The 22,500-nt window shown below is 43.2% G+C and overlaps 1 protein-coding gene across 9 annotated transcripts in view; it reads left to right on the forward strand.

Annotated features, from left to right (window-relative positions):
- Positions 1-22,500, forward strand: part of rasal2 (RAS protein activator like 2) — a 144,966-nt gene that overhangs the window by 4,756 nt on the left and 117,710 nt on the right. For 3 of the 9 annotated variants that reach the window (XM_036005194.1, XM_036005192.1, XM_036005193.1), the window contains exon 1: positions 20,249-21,167. The exons of 2 other annotated variants lie outside the window; for them this stretch is intronic. In XM_036005194.1, coding sequence (XP_035861087.1) covers positions 20,690-21,167 — 478 coding nt within the window. In that variant the 5' untranslated portion in view covers positions 20,249-20,689. Of the gene's footprint in view, positions 1-20,246; positions 21,168-22,500 lie in introns of those variants that run through there. 4 more of the 9 variants (XM_031303528.2, XM_031303531.2, XM_036005191.1 and 1 more) reach the window with 2 other exon arrangements.

Raw genomic sequence — 22,500 nt, forward strand, 5'->3', positions numbered from 1 at the left:
GATGCTAACGGCAGGTGATGGCTTGGTAGCATCAAAATGAATGGCAGTCAATGGGATGCTAACGGGGGGTGATGGCTTGGTAGCATCAAAATGAATGGCAGTCAATGGGATGCTAACGGGGGGTGATGGCTTGGTAGCATCAAAATGAATGGCAGTCAATGGGATGCTAACGGCAGGTGATGGCTTGGTAGCATCAAAATGAATGGCAGTCAATGGGATGCTAACGGCAGGTGATGGCTTGGTAGCATCAAAATGGCGCCATGAAGCGAAGCTTACCCCCTTGGTTTAAACACTGTTTTGACACAAAAACCATCTCTGTTCACACAGAGAACTTTAGCTCCGTAGCAGAACTAATATCCCTCCATGTTCTTTCTAAAACAGTCTCATAAGTTTGTGTAACTATCGATCTGTATCTCTAAATGTGCATCTGTATCTGTGCCTCTAATTTGTAACTCATGCAGCGTTTCCTCTATGTTGATTTTGTAGTGGCGGCTCGCCACGGCAAAATTTCTGCCGCCACGGTATCAGAAATAGGGAAGACGCACAACGTAGTCGCGGTTGCCTTTTTAAATTCCTGCTTCACACAGAAAGTCAAAAAGTTGGTTGAATCTACCTTCTTGCCAATTTTAGACTATGGTGATGTGTTTTACAGACACTCCACAACGTCCCTGTTGAAATCTTTGGATTCTGTGTATCATTCAGCACTGAGATTTATAACCCATGCTAAGTACTCTACCCATCACTGTGTATTATATGAAATGGTTGGATGGTAGGGGTGGAACGGTACACAGAAGTCACGGTTCGGTTTAGACATCACGTTTCGGTTCGGTACAACAGAGGGAAAAGCATAACAAAAATGCAGAAGGCAATTTTTTTTTATTGTGCATATCTCAGTCTCTCCCCTGAGCTAGCTGTAACAGCCTGAAGCATAAAAAGTAAGATCTAAACCGTAGCCTAAACAATAAGTAGGCTACCCCACATCATCTCCAGACTCCATCTGGAACTTGTAAACAAAATAAGGCAATCAGCTAGTAGTGTGATATGGGAGACAAGCGCTGCTCTTATATGTGAATGCACAGAGCAGGGGTGTTAAAAGAGCAGCTTCTCACACAGAGCAGTTGACGAGTTTTGGTGTTAGCTTCACACGCTAACGGCAAAGCTAACAGCTAATACCGGAGCAAACAGCGACGCAAACAGGGCCTGGAGGCCATTTGTGGTCGAGGCGAGAAGGGATACAGCTACGTCCGTGTTTGGTTGTATATGAAGGGACTAGTTTGCTTCGTGTGGACTCACTGGACCGACTGACTCAACATGTAGGCGGAGCTCGGGAGCTCCAGAGCTAAGGCGGGGCTACAGATTAGTTGTCCCTAAAGAACCGCGTGTCTAACAGTAGTTCCACATTACGTTAATTAATTTGCATGTTCAATACGAATACATGTACCGTTCCACCCCTAGTAGGTTGGCCCTCACTCAACACAAGAAGGCTCAAACATTGGTTGACCTTTGTGTACAAATCAATAACTGGACACACTCCTTCATATTTAACTACACTCTTAACGTCTAGATCTGAACATAATCTAAGATCAAGTAGATTCATACTGGATGATGTTCCACGAACTAAAACAGAGTTTGGAAAAACTGCTTTTTGTTACAGTGCTCCAACTTCATGGAATGAGTTACAAAATCAGCTAAAATTGCAGGTTTTTATTTCACAGACTGAATTCAAGTCCCGCCTACATCAAATATACCAACATGTTTGCGCTTGTTTTAAAATGTGATTTTCTGTTTTTATTTATTATTGCTGTCCATCCCTGTCTGTCTGTTATTTGTTGTATGTTAAAGTGTATTTTTTTCTTCAGATACAGTATTAGGGGACCACTAAGGTCTATATAAAGAGACTTCAGATACAGTATTAGGGGACCACTAAGGTCTATATAAAGAGACTTCAGATACAGTATTAGGGGACCACTAAGGTCTATATAAAGAGACTTCAGATACAGTATTAGGGGACCACTAAGGTCTATATAAAGAGACTTCAGATACAGTATTAGGGGACCACTAAGGTCTATATAAAGAGACTTCAGATACAGTATTAGGGGACCACTAAGGTCTATATAAAGAGACTTCAGATACAGTATCAGGGGACCACTAAGGCCTAAAAAAGCATCCAAATAGCAACATGTCATAGGACCTTTAACTTTGGTATTTTTCAACCTGGACCCTGGTAAATCTTTGAAACTAGTTGAGTATTTAGCGAGAACGCTGTAACCGGCAACCACAAATCGGGCTACCAGGCATCTAAACATGTCTGAACTACCTTCAGCTTTCTACACAAAGACCTCATGTGTTTACAATTATTTTCGGCGAGGCAGCAGCAGCAGCAGCCATTGTTGGATGTATTTGAGGTGTGTAAGCTGTGGACGGTTGAGATCACCGGCACAAACTGGATGCTGACATCACACTCTACCAACACTGAGGGGGGTGAGAGAGAGAGGGAGGGAGGGAGGGAGGCAGGCAGGCAGAGCAAACATCCTAACACAATCATGCTTCCACAGATACCAAACGCTGCTGCGTTCAGGGTGCGTGGGAGCAAACCGCTGCTGTTTAAAAACAGCTACTTGGAGGTTTTTGTGTGTGAAATTTTACACTAAACAAGCATTTAAACACCATTTAAATTTAACGTAATTCTTGACTAGTTATCCATGTATACTGTTGCTATGTACAGCTCTCACAGGTTGTTATGGTACATACGTAGGAACATGTTTTACAGCAGAAAGAAGTAGTCCAATTAATTGTTTTCACCTGTGATTATTTTGCTAATCAATTAATTGTTGCAAGGTATGAATACGATGTGATTATCAGAGAAATGGAAAAGGAGGCTATGCTTCTTTTTAGGCTACATCTACACATCTCTTTAGCTACGTTTACGCCTGGCGTCCACACTACTCCCAACGTTTCCGGGCCCCTAAAACTTTAACATTTGGAAATGCTGCTGCCCCTATTTTGGGTTGAAAACTCCGGGGTTGCTTTGTAGTCTGGACGGAGACAATCGGAGACCTTTGGAAACGGGGACGCAGACGCCAACTCTGCTTGCTTCCTGAGTGGGTTTTATCAGTCATTTAATATATTCTGAGAAAAACGTCTCAATTGAGAGAAAAAAGTCAAATATCTTGAGAGAAAAAGCTGGAGTATTTTGAGAAAAAAACTTAAAATTGATGATAAATAAAGTCGGAAAATTTTGAGGAAAACAAAGTCGAAAAATTGAGAAAAAAGTCAAAATATTTTTTAGATAAGTCAAAAATATTTTTGAGAATGATTTTTGAATTTATGAGAAAAAAAGTCGGAAAATTTTGAGGAAAACAAAGTCGAAAAATTGAGAGTCAAAATATTTTCGAGAAAAAAAGTCAGAAAATTTTGAGAGAAAAAGTCAAAGTATTTTCGAGGAAAAAAGTCGGAAAATTTTGAGGAAAAAAAGTCGCAAAATTTTGAGGAAAACAAAGTCGAAAACAGTCAAATTTTTTTTAGAAAAAAAGTAAAAAATATTTCCGAGAACGTTTTTTTGAATTTATGAGAAAAAAAGTCGGAAAATTGAGGAAAACAAAGTCGAAAAATTTAGTAAAAAAGTCAAATTTTTTTTAGAAAAAAGTCTAAAATATTTTCGCGAATTTTTTTGGGGAATTTATGAGGAAAAAAAGTCGGAAAATTTTGAGAAAAGTAAAAAACAAATGAGAAAAAAGTCAAAATATTTTGAGAAAAAATTGAATTGTGGATTGTGAGAATCGTGACAGCCCTACTACTTTGTATGTCAACTTCTGCACAACAATTTGGATAAATGTGATCTTATCTTTTGTGTTGTCCTGTCTGTGTGTCGAGACCAAAATCTCCGTGTGTATGATTGATGTTAATAGTAGTCGTTACGTGTTGCGTTCAATGACCTGTCAGTCTTTCCCAGCCTTCATCAGAGTCGGGATGTTTCAGTTCACAAAGAGAGAGATGGGTCCAGGATGTGTTTAGCTTAGCTTAGCACAAAGACTGGAAGCAGGGGGAAACTGCTAGCCTAGCTCCGTCTAAAGAAAGTGATATTGATCTTGTAGCTTTTCTTTGGTTAATCAGGAGTTGAACATTGATTTTCCCTGAGCTGCTCAGTGCAGTACGTCTGTAGTTTTAATCCGTCTGTGTGTCGGCGCTTTGAAAGCATCGGCGGAGTGTTTTATCCAGAGAAAGGCTGCAGTGTGTATAAGCCTATTAAAGCTGACTGATCCCCCCCCCAGCCCTGCTGAGCGTTAAGTCATGAGAACATATGTTGTCTTGTGACTCGAGTTAATCCTGAACCGTGATGTGTTCTGTCACTTTAAATATGAAGCAAGAAATCTGACAGACAGACAGACAGACAGATACACACACACACACACACACACACACACACACACAAACAGAGAAACACACACAGACACAGAGACACACACAGACACACACACACACACACACACACACACACACACACACACACACACACACACACACACACACACACACACACACACACAGAGACACACACACACACACACACACACACCAATATACACACGCACAGACAGACAGACAGACAGACAGACGGATACACACACACACACACAGACAGACAGACACACACAGATATACACACGCTCACGCACACAAAAACACACACGTAAACACACACACAAACAGAGAAACACAGACACACACACACACACACACACACACCAATATACACACGCACAGACAGAAAGACAGACAGACAGACGGATACACACACACACACACACACACAGACAGACAGACAGACAGACAGACAGACAGACAGACAGACAGACAGACACACACGCACACACACACACACAAAAACACACGCGTAGACACATACACACACACACACACACACACACACACAGGGACACACTGACTCGTTTGTTTCAGCATTAAAACGTCACCAGTTGGCTACTGACAATCAGTTTTCTGAAATCTTATGTTTAAATATGCAAATTACCAGGGCCAACACAGAATCTGTGGACGCATATTTCTGCAGAATTTTACAAACTAAACTCAAACTAAACTTTTAAACATTTGGAGTCGCAGCACCGCAGTCAAACTTACAGAGCAAGTCCCAGCAGGTGGTGCGAAGCAGAGAGCAGGTGGTCCCCCACCACCCAAACAACAAAAGCTGGACTTCGGTGCAAAACCAGTAAGTGGGGGAGAGTTGAAGAAGTTGGTGGGGCGGTATGTTGTAGAGGAAATGCTGCCCTTAAACACGGTTGACTCGCCTTCGTTTCGTGCCATAATAAATTTGTAATCTAAGTTACTTTTTCAAAGTAACTGTGGCAACACTGGTCCTTTACTAGTTTTTTAAAGCTTGATATATTAGGCGCTTTGGCAGTCTCTGCTGGGACTGAGTTCCTAGCAACCATCCCTCGATACAATACTGTACGTTGCATTGATTGTGTTTGGGCTCTAGGAACTTTAAAAAGATCTCTAGTGGCATGTCTAGTGGAGTATTTATGTGTTAGAGCTAAATGTAAGTTGACTATACAAACAATTAGGAATTTTTAATTCATTCATGTTTCTGACAAAAGCCAGGAGTGATGCTGAAAGTCTCTCCGCAACTTTCGTTTGGCTAACTCTGGCGTATTAACTGCAACAGGTTTTTTTTCAGGATAGTATCATGCGCTCATGATTCGTTCCGTTTTGTTGTCTCCGTCTATTTCTTCACTTACACTGTCACTCTGTCGAAATATGCACACACGTCACGTGGTACGCTCCGTAGGGTTTGTCACGTAGTGCAAGCATAGGGTTCGGCAGAAACCGAACCCTGTCAAAAAGCCCAATATTCAGCTGAATTCGAAGCCAAATCCTGGATTCAGGGCACCCCTGCCCAGTATACATGCACGATGACCACATGATCCAATGTGGTGGCATGCAGAAGAGCCCAAATCATGCAAATTGTAATGGAAAAAACTGTATGTGACAAAGAGAAGCAGCAGATCACGTGAGAGGGAAAGAGAATATGGCTTTTTTCCCCCTCTTTCTCTATATTTTTTCATTGAGAAATGAATAATAATTGATATAAATATATATTTGGCGTCAGTGGTGTATTCTCTACGTGATACGCAGGTATACGCTGTAAACCCACTAGGAAAATCACAGTGTACTCACTACAAAAAACTGGACTACACCACTGTTTGGGGTAGAGATGTTCCGATACTGGTATCGGTATCGGCTCCGATACCGCCTAAAACGCTGGTATCGGTATCGGGAAGTACTGGAGTTTATGCACCGATCCCATACCACGTAATAAAGCCCTAAAGAAAATCTACGTTAAAGTAGTTTATGTATGTTCTTTTTCCGTTAAAGCTGACCGTCAAACTGCAGAATAAAAGAAATATAACCCACTGATATCGGATCGGTACTCGGTATCTGCCGATACACAAGTTCAGGTATCAGAATCGGTATCGGGAAGCAAAAAATGGTATCTGGCCATCTCTATTTTGGGGCCCCACGTTGATGTGAAGAGGCTGCACATTCCCTAATGTCGGGACAGGAAGGCTTGTTTCCATCTGTTCTGCTGCAGGATGTCGTCTCTGACGTCTGGCAGCCTTCACGTGTTTGAGCGGTCCGAGGATGTTGGATGTTGGGTGTTGGATGTTGGGTGTGACGCTGCCCGCTGGGATTTCCAGCCGTCAGATTGGACGGGGGATTGTGGGAGGTTGTTGTGTTGGCGCCAATTCACACCTAAGATCCCTGGTAGCATTAAAGTGGAGCCAGACTGATGCTTGCTTCTGAGTTCATTCCATGTCCATAGAAATGGATAATGGTGTCTACATTTGAGGTGTGGCGGCGGCAAACCCACGGGACACAGGTACAGGAATTTAGTCTGCAGGTCGTTAAAGGGTTAATCCGTGAAGACTAGAGGTGCAACGATGAATCGATTAATCGATTAGTTGTCAACTATTAAATTTATCGCCAACTATTTTGATAATCCATTAATCGTTTGAGCAATTTTTTTATTAAAAAAAATCAGATTTCTCTGATTCCAGCTTGTTAAATGAGAATATCTTCTAGTTTCTTCTCTCCTCTGGGACAGGAAACTGAATATCTTTTGAGTTTTGGACAAAACACGACATGTGAGGACGTCCTCTTAGGCTTTGGGAAACACTGATCCACATTTTTCACCATGTTTTGACATTTTTAGAGATCAAACAACTGATCGATTAATCGAGAAAATAATCGACAGATTAATTGACGGAGAGAGACGGAGAGAGAGACGGAGAGGGAGAGAGAGAGAGACGGAGAGGGAGAGAGAGACGGAGAGGGAGAGAGAGACGGAGAGGGAGAGAGAGACGGAGAGAGAGAGAGACGGAGAGAGAGAGAGACGGAGAGGGAGAGAGAGACGGAGAAGGAGAGGGAGAGAGAGACGGAGGAGAGGGAGAGAGAGACGGAGGAGAGGGAGAGAGAGACGGAGAGGGAGAGAGAGACGGAGGAGAGGGAGAGAGAGACGGAGAGGGAGAGAGAGACGGAGAGGGAGAGAGAGACGGAGGAGAGGGAGAGAGAGACGGAGAGGGAGAGAGAGACGGAGGAGAGACGGAGAGAGACGGAGAGAGACGGAGAGAGACGGAGAGGGAGAGAGAGACGGAGGAGAGGGAGAGAGAGACGGAGAGAGACGGAGAGAGACGGAGAGAGACGGAGAGGGAGAGAGAGACGGAGAGAGACGGAGAGGGAGAGAGAGATGGAGAGGGAGAGAGAGAGAGACGGAGAGGGAGAGAGAGAGAGAGACGGAGAGGGAGAGAGAGACGGAGAGGGAGAGAGAGACGGAGAGGGAGAGAGAGACGGAGAGGGGAGGAGAGAGAGAGACGGAGAGGGAGAGAGAGACGGAGAGGGAGAGAGAGACGGAGAGGGAGAGAGAGACGGAGAGGGAGGGAGACAGACAGACAGACACACACATAGTAGCTAAGTTTCCATCCACTTGTCAATCGAATTATCTGAAGTTCGGTAAAAAAACTCGCGCTAATAAAGCTGGAGAAAGTGTGTTTCCAGCAGCTTTAAAGCGAATAAAAACCTGTTGCGTAATGACGTCACGTGCTGTTTTGCAATCAAATTGGTATATCGAATTGATTTGAGACATTTTAAGGTGTTTCCGTTCATTTTCGCACTGAATCAACAACATTCAAGCTAACTTTTGCGAACAAAGTTTTGCTAGACAAAATGGATCGTACCATCTACCAACAAATGATCAATACTGCACAAGTTGTAATAGTGCTTATGTGCCAGCTGATAGCGACATATCACGCTATAATAAGAAAACAACGACGCTATCAACACGTTGCTATGGTGATGCAGAATCACGTCAATGCCCGACGACAGAGGAGGCGGCCTGTGGTGTGGGAACGACAGCGTTATATTTTGCTCGTAAATTAAATTCAAAAAGTCTCTCGTCTCCTCGTTGGTCCACTTCCATCTGTCTTTGTTGACGCCCGCCATGTGTGCAGACAGAGCGGAAATACTGGGCGGAAATGAACTACAACTTCTTCTTCTTCGTTTTGTGGCGGGTTGCAACCATAAAATGACCTAAAACTTAATCGCAATTCATTATTTATTCGGCAAATAACGTTTCCGTCAGCCGTATATCGATCAAGATAAAATCCGATGAGAACGAACGTATTTCATTTGAGTCGATATTCATGAAATTCAATCGAATTTTACTGTTTCCATAACCGTCGGTCCACACCGCCGCCGCCTTGATCTTCTAAAGATACAGGAAGTCATTCATTTTCAATGGAAGCTGCTTCTCTCAGCTGCAAGGAGCGGGAAATCTGTCGGCGTCACGTTTTGGGCGTTTTGAGCGACCAGAGCGTCAATCAGAAAGTTGAAAGTAGGTCAACTTTATGGTAATGAGCTATGACGCGGTTCAGCGGCAACCAATCAGAATATAGACGTCCTTCACGCTGGCTGATTCCAGAGAAACATACGATGTAAACTTTGGTTCCTACCAAAACATTAGTTCAGAGAAAAAGGAGGAGAAGCTCATCATGGCCGTTGCTGGGTTCCCTATCATTTATGATATTTGCGTATAGGGACCAGTTAACGTTACCTGCCGGTCACATGGTCTCTAAACAGTCCGCTCACGGTGAAGTCCTGCACGGATCAACAGCTGGCGGCTGCTCGCTCTGCCTGCACGCTGCTGCGGTTCAGCGGCTAACGAGCGAGCTAACTGCTAACAGACACCGCTGCGACCAACAACCAATACACATTCTGTCATTATATATGTCATTTATAAAAGGTTTCTAGTGTCAGTGTATTGGCCGTGCAGTGGCTGCTTGATCTTTTTCCATGATGAACATAGAATGCTGCTACGTCAGAGCGGCCAAAGCCTCAAACAGCTTCCCCGGACTTTCTGACCAGCGTCCTCGACCGGGCGGCCAGAGCTTCTTTGCAGCTCGAGTCGGCGGCGGTGTGGACGTACGGTAAGGCATTTTTCATTCGATATCACTTAATTCGGATAAAAATGTATGGATGGAAACATAGCTGGTGACTGGTTTCGGACCCTCCCAATACAGTAAAACTGCACATTTTAGAGTGGACTTTTCTTGTGTCCAGCCTAAGTCACACCTGTGCAGTAACCATCTTGATATGTCACACCTGTGAGGTGGATGGATTACCTGAGCAAAGGAGAAGTGCTCCCTAACACAGATTGAGACAGATTTGTGAACAATATTTGAGAGAAATAGGCCTTTTGTGTGTTAGATCGTTGAGTGTAAATCAGAGTTTGGTGGTGTTTGTGTCGGCCCGGTACTGGTGAGCAGGTTCAGGTCTTCAGGACAATAGTGGCCGATCTTTTGGAGGAAATGGAAAGTTCCTCACGGGCCGCGCTGTTATCAGGATGATGGGGTTGGGCGCTGAGACAGGATTTCCTCTCTGAAACAAAACAAGAGTCGAGCTTCACCGGACGAAAATAACCGGCTGTCTATTTCAGGACAGGACACGCCGTGGAAAAACACCAGAGGAGACCACTGATCACATCTTCATATCCAACTTTAAAGGGGTTTTCAACCTGGACCCTATTACTTCCCTAGCTTTTGTCACTTTGTCACACACACAATGAGGCATATTTTCTGTTGTGATTGAACTGTATTTTGTTACTATATAGGCCAACTTTGATCTTGACATATAGGCTAAGCATTCTGTAGCAAATAACAATTAAACCCACTATTAATTACATTATCTTAATGCAGTGTAACTCCTTCAGCATGTAAATAAGGCACCTCAAATACAAGCGTGGGCGAGGGCGTTCAGCAATCGCTATCGAATCAACAGCCACGTGCAATTTACTTTTTTCCAACTTCAAATGATGTCCCCAAAAGTAAACTTTGTCAACATCTGTTTAATGTAAAAATATATATTTCTCTGTTTGTCTCACTTCAATTGTATTGCTGCAAAATGGGATAGTCAAGCAGACAAACTGACCAACACGTGTATAATAAAGATAGATACTTGGCGTCTGTGTATCGATACAGTATTGCCACGGAAAATATTGCAATACTATGCTGTATCAATCAACGTACACACACACGATCTCAGCTGGCTAGTTATCCTTGTGTGTCCGCACTATTCTCCAACCAGTGACTAACAATGCAGCCCTATTTCTGATACCGTATTTGATCTTGTGGGGCCGCCACGGTCAAATCGACATAGAGGAGACACTGGCTTTAACTTTTACGCTTTTTTAAAACTCTCATTCCGAAGTTTTTCCCCATGTCTTTCGATGTTTTTTTCAAACTCTCCTCATGTACAAGACACGGAGCGGAAACTGTGTCTGTCCTCAGAGGACAGTTAATGTTTGTAAGTTTGTGCTAATTTGAGTTTAAAGGCTAACTTTGGTGTTTTTCGACCCTGTTTTCTCATGTTTTTGTGTCTAAGTGACAAGTATTAAGCAAGACAGCGGCGAAACAAGCTGCAATGTAACGTCAGCGTCCACTAAAAGTTCTGCTGTTGCTGCTGACAGACTCAGATTATTATTCTAAGTGTCTAACAACATTATGAAAGGATCCCTACAGAGATAGACCTTTTAGTTAAAGAGTAAGATCCTTTTAGTTTAACAGGAAACAGCCCTGAAATCACCATCACCAAACTACACCAGACTCCATGTAAATAATCAGGACTTTTAGTAACACTGTATGTACAAACATACAGTGCTGTAATGTGTGTGTCTGTGTGTGTGTGTGTGTGTGTGTGTGTCTGTGTGTGTGTCTGTGTGTGTGTCTCTGTGTGTGTGTGTGTGTCTGTGTGTGTGTGTGTGTGTGTGTGTGTGTGTGTGTATCTGTGTGTGTGTGTCTGTCTGTCTGTGTGTGTGTGTGTGTGTCTCTGTGTGTGTCTCTGTGTCTGTCTGTGTGTGTGTGTGTGTGTGTGTGTGTGTCTCTGTGTCTGTCTGTGTGTGTGTGTGTGTGTGTGTGTGTGTGTGTGTGTGTCTCTGTGTGTGTGTGTGTGTTTCATCCACACATTAATCTACGGTGACAATAATCAGTGGTTGCAACCTTAGTCCTTTAAAAGTTGATGTTGAAGCGTCTCCGTGTTTTCTCCCAGTGACCTCCGCTGGGTTTGAACTTCCCGTCTGTGACGCAGCGCGGGCCCCGTCGCCCTGCAGCAGCAGAGACTTCTGGGAGATTTACCCAGAGGATTCCTGAGGGGCCGGCTGCGTCCCTGCCTCCTCTGATTTATTGGCTGGTTATTTTTAGCCGGTAGGGCTGCTGGGACTCCTGGTTTCCGGCCGGCAGGGTGATGAGAAGTCGCCAGAGTGGCGTCTAATGGACCAGCAGTTTTTAGTTTCTGTCCTCGTGCATCACAGCGGGCTGAAACTGCTGCACACTCAAAAACAGAAGTGCCGTTCTGTAACCTAAAAGGGTACAAATGCTTGTAAAAGCAAGCAAAAAGGCAACCTTTTAAAAGACAATTGTCCTTCATTTTGTACCCTCAAATTAGTCAAAAGGTCCAGTTCTGGTCTCTTAAAAACCAAAGCTGTACTCTCAAGGGATCAAACCTAATTTCTGTGAGTGATTTTTATGTGTGTGAAATATGTGTGTGTGTGTGTTTGTTGTGTTATGGTTGTCTAAGCTACTGGATGTCTAAAATTTCCCTCTGGATGAATACAGTATGTCTGTCTGTCTGTGTATCTATCTGTGTGTCTGTCTGTCATCTGTCTGTCTGTCTGTCTGCCTGTCTGTGTCTGTCTGTCCGTCTGTGTCTGTCTGTCTGCCTGTCTGTCTGCCTGTCTGTCTGTCTGCCTGTCTGTCTGTCTGTCTGTCTGTCTGTCTGTCTGTCTGTCTGTATGTCTGTCTGTGTCTATCGGTCTGTCTGTCTGCCTGCCTGTCTGTCTGTCTTTCTGCCTGTCTGTGTCTGCCTGTCTGCCTTTCTGTCTGCCTGTCTGTCTGCCTGTCTGTCTGTCTGTCTGTCTGTCTGTCTGTCTGTGTCTCCCTTTCTGTGTCTGTCTGTCTGTCTATCTGTGTCTGTCTGTCTGTGTCTGCCTGTCTGTCTTTCTGCCTGCCTGTCTGTCTGTCTGCCTGTCTGTGTCTGTCTGTCTGTCTGTCTGTCTGTCTATCTGTGTCTGTCTGTCTGTCTATCTGTGTCTGTCTGTCTGTCTGTCTGTCTATCTGTGTCTGTCTGTCTGTCTGTCTGTGTCTGCATGTCTCTGTCTGTCTGTCTGTCTGTCTATCTGTGTCTGTCTGTCTGTCTATCTGTGTCTGTCTGCCTGTCTGTCTGCCTGCCTGTCTGTCTGCCTGCCTGCCTGTCTGCCTGTCTGCCTGTCTGCCTGTTCATCCATCCATTAATAGTGTTGAGATGTTGTTGTGTGGTCCCTCCCAGTGTTCTGCGTCTCTTTCTACCTGATTAAACTTCCTCCCAGAGTCCCCGTTCGTTTTCCTCTCGTTGCTCACAGCGATGTTTTCGGAGCAGGAATGTTTGGGCTCCATGCCAGGAAATGCTTTAGATTCCAGCTCTCAGTCAGATTCAGACTACCGTGTCCAGCATACTGCAGAGTTCCCCCCCGTCACCGTAAGGTTGAAGGTGCAGCAGCTGAAGCCGAATGAATGAAACTAAAAGACTTTTCTCAGATGTAATGAGTGTAGTCAGACTTCTTCTTTATTTCTTATCTGCTCTAGCTTTCCCAACGTTTTAGGCCACGTCCACACACACCAAAACAACCGTTTTGTCCCCGTCTTCCCTGGCATCGTTTCAAGAATATATGCGTCCAAACAGATCCATTTAGAGCCGGGTCTAAAAGAGGGCCAAAAGGGTCTAAAAGAGGGCCGAAAGGGCCAAAAATGTCTAAGAAAGGGCCAAAAGGGTCTAAAAGAGGGCCGAAAGGGCCAAAAATGTCTAAGAAAGGGCCAAAAGGGTCTAAAAGAGGGCCAAAAGTGTCTAAAAAGGGGCCAAAAGGGTCTAAAAAGGGGCCAAAAGGGTCTAAAAAAGTGCCAAAAGTGTCTAAGAAAGGGCCAAAAGGGTCTAAAAGAGGGCCAAAAGGGTCTAAAAAAGTGGCAAAAGGGTCAAAAAAATTGCCAAAAGTGTCTAAAAAGGGGCCAAAAGGGTCTAAAAAATTGCCAAAAGGATCTTAAAGAGGGCCAAAAGGGTCTAAAAAATTGCCAAAAGTGTCTAAGAAAGGGCCAAAAGTGTCCATTTGTAAATGACTCAACACTCTACTTTTTGGGGGCTTTTCCCTTTATTAAGTAGTGACAGTGGATAGGCATGAAAGAGGGAGAGAGCTGGTGGATGACACATAGTAAAGGACAGCAGGTCGGATTCAAACCCGCGCCGCTGCAAAGGACTCAGCCTACATGGGGCGAACGCTCTCACTGGGGGAGCTAGAGGCCGCCCCTCCACACGCTACTTCATATTCCAGGCCTATAGGTGGCGCTGTTTCTGCTACAGATGCGCATTAAGCTTGCGCGCTGTATACAGACAGACAGTATATTTTGCCCTAGTAACTCCATAGACATATACAGAATGGACCAGCAGGTCCCGTGTCTCTGGACGGAGACCAGTGAAGGATATTAGAAGATCTTTCCCGGTGATGGCTGAGCGTTACTGAGCAGCCTCCAACTGAGCTTGAAGACGTAGATGTGACGTGAGCAACCTGTCTGAAAGTTGGAAGTCTTCTGGTAGCTGTGCCAAGAGAAATCTCAATCATTCCCAATCTAGCAGAGACGGAGAGCGTAGGTATATGTAAGGAGATAACATAGACACAGGCTAATTATTGATCACTGAAATGATAGTTAACATTAGTAATTACACTTAAACAGCTAATGGAAGTCCAAACTGCCTGAGAGCTTCTCCTGTACTATACGGTAATTCCTCTACTATGAGACAGTAAGTCTCGTGGTTATGACCCAATCGTTAGCCTATTTTTATAAAAACGTCTGCTACGGAGCCATAACGTGAGCTACAAGGTAATGGAGCCTTTTATACATTGTCGTGTTTCTTTAGAAATAAACAATGGACAAATAGAGTCTTTAAACTCTTCAGATGTAAAGTTATTCTCTGTCAAAGTGACGTCAAAATGAATGGCAGTCAATGGGATGCTAACGGGAGGTGATGGCTAGGTAGCATCAAAATGGCGCCATAGGAGCTACGCGGTCCGTTGAGTAACCCTAATAGGCTCAATATCATCTCCAGCAGGAACACAAGCTGTCCGCCATCGTTGTTGTCATGAGACGTCATCGCATCATCATGACATCATCGATACGCAAATATGCGGCTTCGCCGTCCAAACGAAGACGCAAAGAAGGGCGGCAAATTTTGAATTTTTTCACCCTGTGAAAAACCAGGTTTCAAGGAAGTGCGTCTTCAGGCGGTGCGTTTACAGGATCCGTTTGGACGATCGGCCACAACGTTGAGAAACGTGTGCGTTTGCACCAAAATGCGTCTCCGTGTGGACGGCCCCTGAGACACAGATATGGTGATAATAACTGGTATATTTGGGAGATTCCCAGGTGAAGCTGCAGGTGTGAAAGAGACTGAAATAAAGCTGATATCAGAGGTGTGAATTATGCCATTTTCCTCTTCTCTTCCTGCTGTTTTCACAGTCTGCAAAACTACATTTATCTTTTGTTCCGTGCAAACAGTAGAAATGTGGAAACTCTGGCCAAAGCTGAGTCTAGTTTAACTTCTGAATGTTTTTAGAGGCGGGGGGGATTGTAAACCCTGTTCTGGCTTTGATTGAAATAATGTTATGATACGATACTCAACTCAGGATTTGATATGATTCAAGATTTTAAGTTGAAGATACAATTTTCTGTCTCTGTTTTTTGGTTTTTACAGAATGCATCTAAAAAAGGGCCAACGTGTCTCAGTGTTGAAAGCGTAAAAAAGTGTTGAAAGAGTGGAAAAAGGGGCCAAAAGGGTCTAAAAAAAGGGCCTAAAGTGTATAAAAAGGGTCTAAGAAAGGGCTAAAAGGGTCTGATATAGGGCCAAAAGGGTCTAAAAAGGGGCCTAAAGTGTATAAAAAGGGTCTGAAAAAGGGCCAAAAGGGTCTAAAAAAAAGGGCCTAAAGTGTATAAAAAGGGTCTAAGAAAGGGCTAAAAGGGTCTGATAAAGGGCCAAAAGGGTCTAAAAAGGCCAAAAGGGTCTAAAAAGGCCAAAAGGGTCTAAAAAGGGCCAAAAGGGTCTAAAAAAAGGGCCAAAAGGGTCTAAAAAAAGGGCCAAAAGGGCCTAGTGTATAAAAAGGGTCTAAGAAAGGGTCTTAAAAGGGCCAAAAGGTTCTAAAAATGGGCCCAAAAGGGTCTTAAAGAGGGCCAAAGTGTCTCAGTGTTGAAAGCGTAAAAAAGTGTTGAAAAAGTGGAAAAAATGGCCAAAAGGGTCAAACGTGTGTAAGGGGCCGTCCACACGCAAACGCTTTTTGGTGCAAACGCACGTGTAGCATCGTTTGGGCCCGTCGTCCACACGGATCCAGTAAACGCACTTTTTTGAAACCTGGTCTCAGGGTGAAAAAATTCGAAAACGGCTCCCTTTTGGCTTCGTTTAGACGACGAATACGTCCGTATCGATGATGTCATCGCCACACCCCTCGACCTCTTACCCGCGGCAACTGACGCACGCGACTGCGGTGAAGCTATAAGCGAGCGTATCCCGTCTCCGTGGTCAAACACGCTCACTTCATCTAAATACTTGTCTAAATAAATATAATAATAATGTCTCTGCTCCCCGACACTTCCCTCTGCTCTGCCGGTCCTGGATTCTACACAAGATATATTGCTAACGTTATGTAGCTAAAGTTAAACATCGCTAAAGCAGCTACGTTACGTTAACGTTAGCTGCTATGGTTATCTGTTTATTAATTGGAAGTAGACAACTTATCAACTAGCTAGCTAATCTGTCTGCTCATCAACTCCTTGAACGGATTATAGTAACGTTTACCACGGCTTATTGTAGAAAAACGTGTAGATTATCAAAAAGACATTGGTTCATTGATGTTTGTTTGACTGCTGATGTTAGCTAGTTAGCAGAGCTAACGTTAGCGCGCTAATGTTAGCTCTGTTAGCTAGCGCGCTGCTATCATGTCTGATGGCAGACAGAATTGCAAAATAAAAAGCAATCCAACAGCACATTATACAATGTAAACAAAGACTTGTTTTCTTCCGGCGGCCTTTATAAAATGAGCAGTGGTGAAAGTTATTATAGTCCATGGATGTTGTCGGTACACGATCCGTTCTGCCTGCACGATCCGTTCTGCACATGCGCAAGATAATACTGTTTTACCGAGGATACGACCTGCACGATCTGTTCCACGCTAGCCTATGGCTAGCCTCCACCGGGAAGCTAACGTTAGTTTAGCTAACAGCTAATTCGGCTAACCGCTAGCTGACAGCTAGATTCAGTCTAAAATAACGTTAACTCAAACGTAATGGGAAAAGCAGCTACAGCTAAATTAAGACTTCACAGTAATGACAATAAAGACAAGTATTGAGTGATTGTATTTTAAATGAGCACAAGTAAAGTAGAACTGACGTAACAGCTGTTATATATGTTAGGTGTTTGTTATATATGTCAACGTTTATTTTCAAGTTTTATTTTGAGGGTCTTTTAAAGTTATTACATGCTGTCTCAGCTAGCAGTTAGCCGAATTAGCTGTTAGCTAAACTAACGTTAGCTTGCCTGTGGAGGCTAACGGCAGACCGCTACAATCAGCTAGCGGTTAGCCGAATTAGCTGTTAGCTAAACTAACGTTAGCTTGCCTGTGGAGGCTAACGGCAGACCGCTACAATCAGCTAGCGGTTAGCCGAATTAGCCGTTAGCTAAACTAACGTTAGCTTGCCTGTGGAGGCTAACGGCAGACCGCTACAATCAGCTAGCGGTTAGCCGAATTAGCCGTTAGCTAAACTAACGTTAGCTTGCCTGTGGAGGCTAACGGCAGACCGCTACAATCAGCTAGCGGTTAGCCGAATTAGCTGTTAGCTAAACTAACGTTAGCTTGGCTGTCGACCGGAAGCGTGGAACAGATCGTGCAGTGTCGTAAATCCTCGTACAACCGCGCATGCGCGAACATTTTGCGCATGTGCAGAACGGATCGTGCAGGCAGAACGGATCGTGTACCGACAGATGTATTAAGAGAACGTTATAGTCTAGTCATGTTATGACGGGAAGTGGATGTTAACTATGCTCTTCTTCTCCGTGTTTTGGTGAATTTCTGTAGCAGAAACAGCGCCGCCTATAGGCCTGGAATATGAAGTAGCGCGTTGAGTCTTTTACAAATGGATCCGTTTGGACACAACTATTCTTGAAACAAATCCAGGGAAGACGGGTTAAAAAAAGATTGTTTTGATATGTGTGGATGTGGCCTAAAAAAAAGGGGCCAAAAGGTGTGAAAATGTAAAAATTGCCAAAAACCACCTTCATTTTTTGGTTTTTGGCACTTGTTACATTTCACACATTTTGGACCCTTTTTAAAAGCATGAAAAACGTAAATAAAAGCATCAAGAGCATCTTAAAAAGTGGAAGAGGAAGAGGGATGAGTGCCAGTTGGTTCGGAGGGCTCTGGGCTTATAGCCCGGCTGAGTCTTAGCTCTGACCTACATGCAGCGTCGCCACGGATACCGGCCGCTTCATGATCCAATCAACTCCGACATGTGGGTCACGCAGGGCGGCCGGTCTCGTAACCCTTTGTGTTTTCAATTTTTTATCAGAAACATGGGTTTGAAACCGTCTCCTGACTAAACTTTGACACGAACCGGTCTGTGATGCACTCAACATCCTCTGAGCTGGTGGCCGGGTTGGCTCAGTGGTAGAGCTGGCGCACTTATACTTCAGGGCTTATGCCTCGACGCAGAGGTCCAGGGTTCGAGTCCGACCTGAGACAATTTCCTGCATGTCTTCCCCCCCCTCTCTCTCTCCTCTTTCTCACCTGGCTGTCCTGTCAATTAAAGGAGGGAAAAGCCCAAAATATAATCTTAAAAACAAACTATATGATCTTAACTATCAGTCAAAATAAATAATTTCAGCTTTTTGCAACAAAAAATGTAGATATGTCATTTAAATTAGGTTTTTACTGAGTACGATATATAAAAAAGCTTTGAACAAAGTGACAAAAAGAATTTTAAAAAGCATGAAATAAAACGCTGATGAACGTCTGTATTTTTATCTTGTAATCTAGAAATCTGAGATGATTATTTCTTAAAAACCAGAGCCTGATAATCTCGTGTGTGTCTCTCGCCACTAAAATAATCCAGACAGACGTAAACACAGAATATATCCCGGGAGAAACGCTTTTTTAATTTTTCTGTTTGCACTCAAACATTTATTTACATTTAATCTGTTTTTAAATTAAGTGGATTTTGCATTAAGGTACTTGTTATATTTTGAGAAAAAAGGTTACTACTTGTGTAGAATAAATGGTCAATTTATTTTGAGAAAGACGGTTGTTATATTTCTGAAAAGTCAAAATATTTTGAGAAGAAAAAGTTGATGTATTTGTATAAAATAAGTTCAAAATACTCTGCGAAAAAGGTCGGAATATTTCTTGAAAAAAATGCCATGTTTTAAGAAAAAAGATTCTTATATTTCTAGAAAAAAATGTCAAAATATTTCTAATATTTCTTCGAATCAAGGTTGATATATTTTGCGGAAAAAAAAGTTTTATATTTTTCTATAAAAAGTCAAAATATTTTGAGGAAAAAAAGTTTTTATATTTTTCTATAAAAAGTCAAAATATTTTGAGGAAAAAAAGTTGATATATTTCTATAAAAAAGTTCAGAATACTCTGCGAAAAAGGTCGGAATATTTCTTGAAAAAAAAAAAGCCATGTTTTAAGAAAAAAATATTCTTATATTTCTAGAAAAAAAAGTCTAAATATTTCTAATATTTTTTCGAATAAAGGTTGATATATTTTGAGGAAAAAAACGTAATATTTCAAGGGGGAAAAAAGTCCTTTAAAGTCCTTAGTTATAATGTTTAATCCTCACAGTTGTTATATTTTGAGAGAAAAAGGATGGGTTTAGAGAAAGAAGGTTGTTATATTTCTATAAAAAAGTCAAAATATTTTGACAAAATAAAGTTGAAATTTGTCTATAAAAAGTCAAAATATTTTGACAAAATAAAGTTGATATATTTTTCTAAAAGTCAAAATAATTTGAGGAGAAAAAAGTTGAAGTTTGTATATAAAAAGTCAAAATATTTTGAGAAAGAAAATGTGATATATTTCTATAAAAAAGTTCAGAATACCATGTTTTAAGAAAAAATATTCTTATATTTCTAGAAAAAAAAGTCAAAATATTTCTAATATTTTTTCGAATAAAGGTTGATATATTTTGAGGAAAAAAAGTTTTCTAAAAAAAAGTCAAAATATTTTGAGAAAAAGGTCGGAATATTTCTTGAAAAAAATGCCATGTTTTAGAAAAAAATATTCTTATATTTCTAGAAAAAAATGTCAAAATTTCTAATAAAGGTTGATATATTCTAAAAAAAAGTCCTTTTGTAACAGTAGTTTCATGAAATTTTCACAGTTGTTATATTTTGATAGTTAGTTAGTTGATGTGTTGAGAGATAGTATTAATAAGTAGTAATAATAGTAATAAGGTTATAAAACCAAGACTTAAGATAAGGAGATGAGGAAGAACATGTAGGCTGACACACAGAACTGCGTGTGCAGTTTCAGTTTCTCGGGGGAAACCACAGTCTGCTGCTTTTGGGCTCTTTGCTGAAGCCTGATTGGCCGGATTGGTCTCCATATGACGCTCTACTTCCTCCCAGGAAGACCAGTCACCGCCAGAAAAGAGTTGAGAAAGAGAAGACAGAAACGGCAGCTCGAACTCGCCGTCTGCTCGCCATGCAGCAGAACCCGACCTGACGGCTCGGAGCATAACCGTGCCAACGGCTGTCGGCAATCCAGATGTTTTCGGCCATTTTTGTAGGCCTCCATCTGCTCTGGATCGGACTACAGAAGGGATACAGCTACGGCTACGACAGGCACCAAAACCACTAGTTAAGTTTAGGAAAAAGATCGTGGTTCTGGGTTGAAACACGCCCACGTTTCCTTTTTTAAAGTATTCAAATTATATTGTTATATTAGACGAGAGTTAGGGAGATTGTGCGTAACTTCCTGCTGCAGCTGTATCCCTTCTAGCCACAACCATCTGCTCGCGGCTGCCGCCTGGGGGAAGTGTTTGTGTGCCGGACCATGAGTGCACGTAGAAGCCCCCCCGAGGGCTGCGAGGGTCCGGTGCAGAGCCCCCGTCACGCTCCGTACCTCTGGCACCGTTACAGGAAGCCTTGGCACCGATCCGACCCATCGCCAGCGGCTCCCGAGCAGCCGTTGGACAGATACAAGTGGCGGACATCTGCACATCTGGCGGCCGCCGAGGGCAAAGGACACGACACGGAGCGCCTTCCGCCGCGGCTGCTCAGCCTGCCGAGGTTCAGCGGCGCTCAGCGCGACCTCAGCGGAGACGGACAGGCTCGGCTCGGCTCTCTGCGCCGGATGTTCCCCTACCTGCGGTCCGTATCCGAGCCCGGGACAGGCCGGGGCGGCGAGGAGAGGACGGCCGGCAGGAAGGCGGGTTCCGAGCGGCGGCCGCCGTCCGTCAGCAGCTTCCTCAACGCTGTGTCGAGGAGGATCGGCAGCATCCTCAGGGACCAACCGGAAACTCCAGAGTCTGGTAGGACAGAAAACGTTTAGCGGGTTAATTCTGGGTCAGAGAAACTAAAATATCCAATTTTTCATTTTTTTTCCACCTTGACAAATTAAAAAATTGGATCTTTAAACTGTTTTTCCAATTTTCTGTTTTTATTCAGAGGATCTGAAATTTAGAAAATTACAAAATTGCGTCTGGGCTCCAATTATTCAATACTGCGATGATATTCTCTCCCTCTACTTTGCAGAATATGCAGATCATTAACTGCATATGGACCCAAAAAACCTAAAAACTGATAGACTTTGGGGTCAGAGGTGCAACTGATGGTTTCTAGTGGGGGGACGAGGGAGAGAATACCATGGCAGTGTTGAATAATTGACATTTTTATAGATCAAACAAATTAAAAAAAAAATAATAATAATCAACAGATTAATCGACTATTAAAATAATCGTTAGTTGCAGCCCTAGTGAAGAGAGGGAGAGGGAGAGAGAGGGAGAGAGACGGAGGGAGAGAGAGAGAGACAGAGAGAGAGGGAGAGACAGAGAGTGAGAGAGAGAGAGAGAGAGAGAGAGAGAGAGAGAGAGAGACAGAGAGAGAGGGAGAGAGAGAGAGACGGAGAGAGAGAGAGAGAGGGAGAGACGGAGAGAGAGAGAGAGGGAGAGAGACGGAGGGAGAGAGAGAGAGGGAGAGAGAGAGACAGAGAGAGAGAGAGAGATGGAGAGAGAGAGAGAGGGGGAGAGAGAGAGAGAGAGGGGGAGAGAGAGAGAGAGAGAGACGGAGAGGGAGAGAGAGAGACGGAGAGGGAGAGAGAGAGAGGGAGAGACAGAGAGAGAGAGACAGAGAGAGAGAGAGAGAGAGAGAGAGAGAGAGACAGACAGACAGACACTAATCAAATTAATTGAGAAAATAATCGACAGATTACTATGAAAATAATCGTTAGTTGCGGCCCTATTTCAAACAGCTTGTAAATAAGTTATTTACGTTAAAGACAGAACTTCAGACAGGTGTGTGATTGTACAGGTGGGTTAGAAATGACGGATTGTTGAATATATTTCTGCATCCATGAAATCCATGAAACTACGGTAAAAACAGGACATCTACGCTCTTTCTTTCCCACTAAAATATTAGTTTTCTTTCTCAAAATATAACGTTATTTCTACAAATACAGCCACTGTTTTTTCATAGAAAATTTCAGACTTTTTTTCTCAAAATATAGTTAACTATTTCTCAAAATATTCCAAACTTTGGGGCGCCTGGGTGGCTCCCCCGGCTGAGCGTGCGCCCCATGTACAGAGGCTCAGTCCTTGTCGCAGCTGCCGCGGGTTCGGTTCCGACCTGCGGCCCTTTGCTGCATGT

The sequence above is a fragment of the Sander lucioperca genome, chromosome 9 (assembly GCF_008315115.2).
Source record: "Sander lucioperca isolate FBNREF2018 chromosome 9, SLUC_FBN_1.2, whole genome shotgun sequence".
NCBI classification, from domain to species: domain Eukaryota; kingdom Metazoa; phylum Chordata; class Actinopteri; order Perciformes; family Percidae; genus Sander; species Sander lucioperca.